At 34.0% G+C, this 10,428-nt stretch overlaps 1 protein-coding gene across 1 annotated transcript; it reads left to right on the top strand.

Annotated features, from left to right (window-relative positions):
- Positions 1-1,962: 1,962 nt before the first annotated feature.
- LOC105118291 (uncharacterized) lies at positions 1,963-10,071 on the top strand. The gene is made up of 14 exons (XM_011016204.1): positions 1,963-2,366; positions 3,590-3,671; positions 4,442-4,545; positions 4,903-5,029; positions 5,234-5,328; positions 5,474-5,597; positions 6,611-6,691; positions 7,231-7,329; positions 7,939-8,097; positions 8,200-8,260; positions 8,366-8,436; positions 8,805-8,849; positions 9,076-9,252; positions 9,320-10,071. Exons 1-14 carry the CDS (start codon positions 2,329-2,331, stop codon positions 9,806-9,808), a joined length of 1,752 nt encoding a protein of 583 aa, XP_011014506.1. The 5' UTR covers positions 1,963-2,328; the 3' UTR covers positions 9,809-10,071.
- The last annotated feature ends 357 nt before the right edge of the window (positions 10,072-10,428 follow it).

Here is a 10,428-nt window from a genome sequence, read left to right as displayed (position 1 = left end):
GGTTTTGGACAGAACATGTAACTTATTAAAAGGGATGGGTATTTTATTGTAGTTATCCATAATAATCACAATTTTTTTCTTCTAATATCATCCTTATTTTTTTTTTAATTTTAACCTTTTATGCCCAAATAAATGAATAATTTATTAAATTTTGTTAAAGAAAAAAAATTAACAAAAGAGACCAAAGTGTAAAACAATAAAAAATCCCATTACCAATCTCAAATTCGCCAGAAAAAAAATTATATTAGTCCATCTACTTTCCTTTTCCTTACACTTCAGTTCTTTAGGTTTTACATTTTCAAATTTATTTCAAAAGTTTTTTTTTTAATATTTTAGATTTTAACTTTAAAAGAAAAAAGGAGAGTCGCTTGAAAATCATAAATGAAAAAGAAAATTACCATGTAGCGATAATATGACAATACAAATAAATGATTTTGGTGTCGAAAGGTTCCGTTTAATGAGATGAGTTCAATGATGATTTTTTTTCTATAAACATTTTTGAAAAAGTAAATTGAGTTTTGTTTAAATTTTCTTATTCCATTTATTTTTAATTTTTTGAGTGATTTTGATGTTGATAAATATTTTATAGAGGTTTGCATGGTATTTATTAGGTGTGTTTTTTAGTAAAACAATGGGTTTAAAAATGGATTTTAGACAAAAAACTTCACCCCTCTAAGTTTCTAACAACCATAGTGGTGGTCGAATTCTTGACAACATCAGACGACATATCATGTTGCTTGTTGTATTTTTTTTATAAAAAAAGTAGGGTGGACCGCCCTTAATAAAAGAAAAAAAGATGGCCAAGTATGAGAGCATACTCTAAACTTGTGTATTTGTCTTATTTTTTATGATTTTTTTTTAATTTTATTTTTTAGCATTGAGTTTTTATTAACTTTTTTTTATCCAATTACATTTGATTGCTTTCAAATTGAGTTTTTATAATTTATTTTGTAATTTATTTTGATTTTTTTTATCATATAATTAAATAAAAAATAGTTTTACAAAAAAAAAATATTAAACTTAGCAAAGTCTATGATTTATATCGTGGATTTGATAGGTTAAGTTCAAGCTGATTTAATATGTACTTCTCTTAATATTTTTTTGAAATATTATCTTATTTTAAGTTAAACTATATTTTTACTAATTGTCTGAATATTTTTAGACAAGTCAAACTAATTAAATCATATCAAAAATATTTCGTTGTAAAGATATTTTTGTATACATCACATTGTTTTATTTAAATTTTGTATACATCACATTTTTTTTTTTTTAAAAAAATTACTACAATTATTTGACTGTTAAAGTTCAAGGTCTTTTTCAAGTACATCTATTATGAAAGATTCAAATTCGCAACGAAATGCTCTATGAAAAAACACACTAACTTTATGGCCGGTCCTCATGTGTACACTTAATAAATCTATGCTTATACTTTGACCCACAGACTTTATTTGTTTTCAAGATCTAAAAATATTGATCATGGCTGTGAGCTACGTGGGCTTTAAAGCCTCATCAGATCGAACAAAACCCCTTTACTATGTCAACTATTTTTCTGGGAGGTCGTATTAAAAGTGATTAAATTAGTTGAATTATTCGAAATATTAGTAAAAACCAACCTGAAATACTAAATTGAACTGTTCCTCAAACGTATTGGATAATTTTGGTTAAAAAAGTAAGAAAAAGAATTGGTTTGGTTCATTTAGCGTTTTAAATTTTAGAAAGTGAAAAACCTGAACCGTAGGAAATCAAATCAAACTAAGCCAAAAAAAAATAAAATTATAAACTAAAAGTCCATTAAATAAAAAAAACCTGTATAAAATAGCTCATTAAAGACGAATCTATGTTTAGTCTGGTTCAAAACTTTGGAAAAAAACAGAGAGGATTTGGGTTGATTTTGTAGTCTGAACCGAACCGTTTGAAACCGATTTGATGCCCTTGAAGATTCCACACATGAATCCATTCACACACGTAACAAGAGAAGAGCCAGCCAGTAGACCGAGAGAGACAAGAGGCGTGGGTTTGCAGACGCCAACCACCTGCTGCGCACCGAAACAAAGCAGCTTGCAATAGCAAGTTAATAAATACGAAACAAGAAAAACGAAGCCCTCTTCTCCGCTGCCTTCCATCTCTCTCTCTATCTTATTTTTTCCCCCGATACAGGAACAGATACACGACATAAAACAGATACACATACTGTTCTGTCTTCCTCTTGTTACTGTCTGTCTCTGTCTCTGTCTCTCGCTCTCTCTCTGTTTTTTTAGCAATACAAAAAAGCTTTTAACTTTATTATAGCAGTAATAAGAGAGATCAAAGTTGCAGTTTCGAATCTCTATGGAGCAACTTGTTAACTTTATTATACGGCCTCCCAGGTATTAAATCTCTCTTCTTCCCTTCAAATTTGATTGGTTTTTATCTGGATTTTGGTTTGTTTGGTTGATGATTAGAAGTGGGAAGAGAGAAGGATTTCGTTTTGAATCTTGGTCTTTTCCTATCTGGCTTTTGATGAAAATTGGAAACCCTTTTCTCCAAAGTCTTATTTTTTATATGTCTTTTGTCTACTTAATAAAATAAAATAATAAACAGCATGAGATTCAAATTTGATTTTAGTTCCTTTCTATCAGTTTGCTTGGCAACAAAAAGGAGTTTTAATTTTGATTTATTAGTGGGATTCAAATAATATAACTTTGACTCTTTACTTTGTTCGTGTGATTTGTTCTGAATCCAAGATCTTTCTGTGCTTATTTATGTTTATTTTTTGTTGTTGTGATATTCTTGTTTATAATCCCATGTATTGATTACTCACTTTCGATCTTTAGATTCCAACCCGTGTATTGAATCAGGTAGTTTTCATTTTTATATATGAAATCGAATTATGGTGCATAGCAGAGAGTCTATATTGTCACTATTTCTCATATTCTTTTGAAAGTTGAAGGGTGCTAATCGATGTTTCTGTGTTCAATTTCAGTAGTTGTTATGACTTGTTGGCATGTGGGAATCAGGACCTTTTAGTTCTTTTGCTTTTATTAACTTGATTTTTCTACTTTTGGGGTATTTCACGTGGTATTGAAAGTATAGACAGCAAATGAACTTCTGGGAGTCATTAAATTGGCAGTTTAATTGGATATAATTAATACTAGATGCTGAAACATTTCGATGAGAATCAGATGAAGTTCCTAAATTTATAGACACTGAACTATTATAGGTCAAATGTCTGTTTAAAGTCAATCTCGCACTGTCAATGTCAAACACTGAGTTCGGTCATCAAAGACATCTTGTAGATCAGATGCATCCTCTTGTGAGCTGATGTATGTTTGATATCTAAAGATTTTTGCATCATAGGCTCCATATATGTTTTTGTTTTCATTATTTAAGAATTGGTTCCTTAGAAGAAGAAGAAAAAAATGTTGCATCTGTCTCTTTAAGAACATGAGGGCATTAGTGTATGTTGCTTAAGTGATGCGATTATGCACTGCACTTATATAAATGGTATGTAGCAATAAGTGCAGGAAATTAAAATTTTTGCCTGTCAAATGTATTGGGCATTTTCTTTGTTTATATTTTTTTCATGATTCTGTCCGTTTTTGGTCTGTAGAGCTGAATACAACCCAAAGCATGATTTGTTGGATCAAGAGTTCATGTTGAAAGGAAAATGGTACCAAAGAAAGGATGTGGAGGTTAGTGCCACTCTATATGTGTGGAAAAGTCTTTTTTTTATGTTTGATTGTACTGAGTCTGATTTCTATGTCTTCCTCTCTGTATAGGCAGGTATCTCAAGAAATAACTTGCTAAAAACCTGTGATATGTTAGTTGTCCTGTCTTCTATTGTCATCAGCTTGTTATATATAAAAACAGTCTAGTAAACAAGTAACCCTAGCAATTGCACATACTTATCAAGCCTAATATAGATTTGCTGAAGTTTTCATCAAGATTTTCGAATCTTTGATACTTTGTAACTTGTCATCCATGTTACAATTTTTAGGTGAATTTTTTAAATTGGAGGTCCTACAATATACCCATTTAGCATAATTATTTGCTGGGTTAGGCGACCAGTTGTTTTCTTTGCACTCTTTCCTACCAGGATAATGGAATATAGAGGACTGGGAAATGCAGTTGCAACCTAGTCATGGTCCACACACCCAGTTACTCATGGACACTTCCACATTTCACATGCACGAGAGATTTAGAAACATTGTTAAAATTATTTGATCCTTCCTTTCTCATGATTTCCCATTGAAAACAGTGCAAGTGATGGAATTGGAAAATGACTTGTAATTGTAAAAGAGGATTAGAGATTTTTTTCTTCTATGCACTTTTTTCTGCAAGGAATTGACAACGATGGACCTTCTGCTAGTAAATCAATGATGTCTTCTTTATGCCTGCTCGGAAACTTGAAAAATTTGAAGTGATCGTTGGCTTATGTTTAAGGTGCTTTCAATGTTCACAGGTTCAAAATGGTAGGGGAGATGCTCTTCAATGCAGTCATTACATGCCCATTGTTAATCCCCAAGAAAAGCCTCTGCCATGTGTAATATATTGTCATGGAAACAGGTAACTACCAATCAGGGTTTATTGTAATGTAGCTTGCTGTCTGTAGCACCTTATAGATTGAGTCTTCTAGTGTTCTTAGGAACCCAAAATTTTGGATGATGAAGAATGAGAAAACAGATAAATTGAAAGAGAATTTTCTATAGTAAAAAAGCATATTATATGCCAAAATAAAGTTCTTTCTCTATCTTGGTGGTAAATATTTCCTTTTGTTTGCCCCCGTGAAAATGGAGTAGAGAGTGGAGTGACAGACAGCTTTATAGAAAGATCAACTTAGTTAAGATTTTGCATTGATTTCTTCAATCTTGTGTTTCACAGAACTGATTGTTACTAATTGGTAGCTTATCTTTATTTTTTCAGTGGGTGCAGGGTTGATGCTAGTGAAGCTGCTATTATATTGTTGCCTTCAAATATTACAGTTTTCACCCTTGATTTCTCAGGATCCGGACTTTCTGGAGGAGATCATGTCACTCTAGGATGGAATGAAGTAAGTTCTGGCATCTCATCAAATTTTTTTGATGGAAGTTGGATGCTCATTGAGTAACTGCATCTTTTTTTCCATTGATTGTCAAAACATTTGTTAATCTCCTAGAAATTGTTTAGACACCACATGAACATTTATTGTTATATTGGTGCTTGCTGTTCTCCAATGTTGAAAGTCACCATCTGACATTCTTTGGTTGTTTTCTAGAAAGATGATCTCATGGCTGTCGTTAATCATTTGCGGCAAGATGGAAATGTCTCTTTGATTGGGTTATGGGGCCGTTCAATGGGTGCCGTCACTAGGTTCTGTTCATTCACCTCTATTTTTCCTTTCCTTTCCTTTTCGTTTCTTTTTTTTCCGCTGTGTAATTAGTCTAGGTTTATGTTCATGTGGACCTGTAGCAGTGTTAAGGCCTTCCCATTTACTTATCTACCATTGATTTCATAGCCTGATGTATGGAGCTGAGGATCCCTCAATTGCTGGAATGGTTCTTGACAGTCCCTTTTCTGATTTGGTTGACCTAATGATGGAACTTGTGGAAACTTACAAATTCCGTTTACCCAAGTTCACTGTAAGTTGATACATTCAGCCACATTATGAGAATTACATCATTCATTGATTCACAGCCTTGGTGTCTTTTGTACGATGATTTATATTAACAGGAAATAAATGAGCATACAAGATTTATAATAACAGGAAATAAATGAGCATACAAGCATGTTTATTATGACAGTTCAATTAATTGCATAATTTTCCTGAAATGTTAATAATTGGAAACTAAATTAGTGATATTTTCCCTGGAATCACGACTACTGGCTCAAGTAAGGTTTACAGGATTTTCACTTGCATGGAGAACTCTTCCCTCTTCATTTTTTACTGTGATATCATTGTGCTTATATCTTCTTCTTCTTCTTCTTTCGGGCTTTTATTTGAATTTGGATGGTTCATTGGAAACAGCTCTTCTACCCTGTAATTTTTCCATCGTCTTGGTCTTAATAAAATCGAATTTTACTTGCACCTAGATGATGGCAGTAATTTAGTTTACTTGGAAACAGCTCAACTACCCTGTAATTTTTTCGTCATCTTGGTCTTAATAAAATCTAATTTTACTTGCACCTGGATGATGGCAGTAATTTATTTTACTTGGAAACAGCTCTACTACACTGTAATTTTTCCATCATCTTGGTCTTAATAAAATCTAATTGTACTTGCACCTAGATGATGTCAGTAGTTTATTTTACCATTACCATTTGTTGTCTAGCACTTTGGTGCGTAGCCATGTTTAATGTTTCTGGCATTCTACTGTTCCCGTCATGAATCTTAATTTTATCTTCTTTACACATCTGCTCTTTATTGTTGCATTATTTTAGCAGGTCAGTTTTGTTGTTGTTGGGGTAAGCGTTAACCTTCCATTGTGTGTTGAAGGTTCTTTCACCCTTCATTATTTTTGCCCTAATCTCATCCACCAGACTCCTTAAATCATGCACATGTATTAATAATTGAGGCAATGATGAGTGCACAAAGGTTCTTCTAGTCATGGCTGTCGTGTTGTCTCACTATGTTTTTTCTTGTTGCCTGTTCTAGGTGAAATTTGCTATCCAATACATGCGTAAATCTATTCAGAAAAAGGCAAAGTTTGACATAATGGACCTGAACACCATCAAGGTTGTCTCTCTCCTGCAGCTGTACTTACTTTATTGGGTGTTGCAAGTTGAAGCTTCTGTATGATAACTATAAGTAAATTATTATCCTGTTCATGTTTGTAGTTGTCCCATCCGACATGTCTTCTGTTTTTTTTTTTTTTTTACCAGTTTCATGTATTTATGGTATGGGATAACCACTCGGTCAAAATGGAAAGCTAGACATAGTTTAGAGTAAAGAATAATAGCTAATTTGTTAGTTGAAATTACCGTCTCTATTAAATGAGCTAGTGTGTGACTCTCCACTGTATTTTCACTTGTTCAATTTTAATGACTAGATGGCGTGACATCTTCATCATGCTGATGATAGTTGTAGGTTGGTTTTGGGCTGTTACTGGTGGATTTTATAAAAGTGTTTTAAAAAGAGATGTCAAAGAAGTTGAAAACAATTTTTTAGTGAATGAAAAACTTGAATGGTGTTTCATTCAATTGCCTTTTGTGTTAATTTTATCATATTACCTGTTATTCAAGAATGTAATTCCTTTATACTTTTTTGTATTACAGGTGGCAAAATCATGTTTTGTTCCTGTTTTATTTGGGCATGCCATTGATGATGATTTCATACGCCCTCATCACTCACAACGTATATTTGAAGCTTACATGGTAAGTTTCTTTCATTTAGTGGTGAAAATTCAGAAGTAGTTGTGGTCTATTGCAGAATAGAAATTTACTGTTCTTAAAATTTGTTCTAATGCTGGTGTTTTGTTAAGTTTGTAATCATGGTAAACTGAATTTTTTTTCAGTTTTAACAAATGACAAGTGAAATCTGTTCTACTCTGGTCATATGTACTCCAAACCTCAGCCTGAGGTTAATTTGGAAGCTACCTGAATACAGTTGACAGCTGCTTTTTGACTAGTGATTTAATATTTTAGTTCTGAGTGTTCCTAGTCGTGCTAAACATTAAATACATGTTCTGTATATCTTCAAAATCTCTTCATTGGATGAACAACTTCCAAAGATCCTCTACAATGATTTTTATTGAAATCTCATCAAATGTGATGTGTATGCTACTCATTTCTGTTTTTTGAAACTCTTGCAATTGGTTTGTTGATTTCTGTTGACTTGCACTTCGTGTGTGTGTGTGTGTGTGTGTGTGCCTTGCACTTCGTGTGTGTGTGTATGTGTATGTGAGCTTGGTTTTTAACGCACAAATTTTGCAGGGAGACAAGAACATTTCTGTGAGCTTGGTTTTTAACACACAAATTTTGCAGGGAGACAAGAACATTATCAAGTTTGATGGAGATCACAACTCTCCACGCCCACAATTCTATTTTGATTCAATAAATATTTTTTTTCACAATGTTTTACAACCTCCTGAGGATGAGGTGGGGGGAACATACTTTGAAACAATGCATGATTACTTTGGTAAGGTAAATTGAACTGCATTCATCTGGTTGTAGCCCTGAAATTTTTGGAACTGCTAGATTTCATTTCCTCTATTTGTTTTGCCAATTGATTGTTTTTACCTGCAGGATAGTTGGAGCTCTTTGCATGAAGTTGGCCATAACCCAGAATCTTCAGTTGTGTATAAAGGTATGACTCATTTACCTTGTGCTGCTTAGCATCTTACTGACGATTTGTCTAAACTATATTTGCCAACTTATTTTCATTATCTTATTTATTTGTTGTTTGTTGTAGAACCATCATCAAGCAGTACTGCAGATGCCATCAAACAAGTTCGGTCCAAAACACCTATGAGTCGTATGGAGGTCAGTGATTATATGCTGTGTTTTTGGCTTGAAATGTTAAAATAATCCCTAAAAAAAAAAGAACCCTTAGTGTACAGGTTAAAGGCATGTATGTGCAGCATATGTTTAATTAACTGTTCCATAAAGTAAGGATTGTTCTGTTTGATGGGTATCAATATTTTTTATGGTCCTCTTCTTTCCACTCCCCGTGCACTTCTGCTGAAGGGGGAGTAGGACAAATGCTGCCTGCACTTTATGGTTGTGCAAGGAATTAAGCTAATTTCATAAACCGGGAAGGAGTAGTGGTTTGGATTGTTTTTTCTGTATTATGTTGAGCTTCTTACAATTTCTATGGAGCTTCTGCTCATTATCACTTTGATTCTGCTCAGGTTCCTATGGATATTCAACATAAAGACCATCAATCTGAAGTCGAGGTAACAAAATGCTCTAGTGACAGATTAGCACAATGGCCAGCTGGTTCACTCTATGAATCATATGACTTGAGCTGTGCTCTACGCTCTAGTGACAGATTAGCACAATGGCCAGCTGGTTCACTCTATGAATCATATGACTTGAGCTGTGTTCTACCTCATCTCTTTCCTGGGGGCTGGAGTTAATATTTTTTTATAACTCGTAACACTCTGGCATGCTTTGCTGCAGCATGGAGAAATTGGTGATGATCATTTGCCATCATCTTCCAAAATGATTAGCTTTGAATTATCCAACGGTCATCCCTATGGCCCACATGTTCCAACAACAATGGATGACAATCAATATGTGGAATACCAGCTTGAGGACTTGGCAGGTTTTCCATGTGATATAGAGGAGGAAGAAAGGGTGAGTCTTGAACGTTGTGTGTGCAAAATGTTCATCTATTTGAAACTTGACTTGCTGCATATTTCAGATGTTCATGGAAGCAGTAATTGAGTCATTAAAGGATTTGGAGATGCGACACCCTAATGCAGATGGACAACCGGCCAGTGTCAGTCCAGCTTCTGTTAAATATTCACAAAAAGATAGCGGGGATGCATCTTCAATTGTAGAACATGGCAATCCTTTGAATACTCCAACTTCCATTTCAGTAAAGCAAAAGACAGAATCGACATCCTCTTTAGCTGTCAATGACCAAAATTTAGCAACTGAAGGTCCTTCTCCCGCTACAAGTGCAGCATCTGTAGGAACTACATTTGACACTCCGTCATCCATAATGGGGTCAGAAAGCACAGCTACCTCTTCTCGAAGTGATACTTCAGGAAGTGTCCACAGCTCAACAGATAGTGACTTGTCAGGTAATACAAAAGCCACATTGACTGTAGAACGGAATCCAGCAGGCCACATTATGGATGGTTTGCTGCGTCGTTGGGATTTCAACTTGTTTCGAAATGGTAGGTGAAAACCAAAATCATATTTTCATGTTCTAAGAATGCCATGATATGTTGTTTTGTATTTAAGATAGTGCCACGATTCAATGCTGTAAAATATACAAAAACAAAAGCAAGAAAATAGATTCCGTGTTTAAAGTTGATTGTGTTGGTTTTACAAACTGTTGTCTAATGTCACTTGATAGGAGGCTTGTAATGATTCTTTTTACTCCCGATCAGGGAAACACACCTGTTAATATAATTTAAATAAAGAGTCGGATTTGGTAGGTGATAATCTGAAAGTGAAATGTGGTTCAACATTTGCTCCTGTTCTGTGCTCGCCTTTGCAGCTTCTTAGCAAGGGTAGAAGTCTATCTCCTTGTTGTGTTATCCATTTATCCAACTTGAATCTTTAATCTTTATAAACATCATATAACTGAAAAACCTCAGCTGGTTTGCACTTACATTATGGCATCGAACTTGGAAATTGTCCTAGTCTGATTGGTATAAAATGGATGCATTAGAACTTGCTAGTCTAACCAGAGCCCGTTCTCCCTTTTTTTTTTTTTTTTAAGGTAAAGAGTACAAGTAGTGAAACTAGTCTTTTTTTAAAAGGTAAAGAGTACAAGTAGTGAAACTAGGGAATTAGTCG

This window comes from Populus euphratica, unplaced genomic scaffold, assembly GCF_000495115.2.
Source record: "Populus euphratica unplaced genomic scaffold, PopEup_1.0 scaffold1856.1, whole genome shotgun sequence".
In the NCBI taxonomy this organism is placed as follows: Eukaryota; Viridiplantae; Streptophyta; class Magnoliopsida; order Malpighiales; family Salicaceae; genus Populus; species Populus euphratica.
Note: the sequence above shows the minus strand (reverse complement) of the source record. Positions and strands in the feature narration are given on the sequence as shown.

Bases quoted from the DNA above. Each gene is read 5' to 3' on its own strand.
- LOC105118291 (XM_011016204.1), top strand. From the start codon at position 2,329: ATGGAGCAACTTGTTAACTTTATTATACGGCCTCCCAG. The intron at 4,546-4,902 runs GTAACTACCAAT...TTATTTTTTCAG, and splicing joins ATATATTGTCATGGAAACAG to TGGGTGCAGGGTTGATGCTA. The intron at 5,030-5,233 runs GTAAGTTCTGGC...GTTGTTTTCTAG, and splicing joins TCACTCTAGGATGGAATGAA to AAAGATGATCTCATGGCTGT.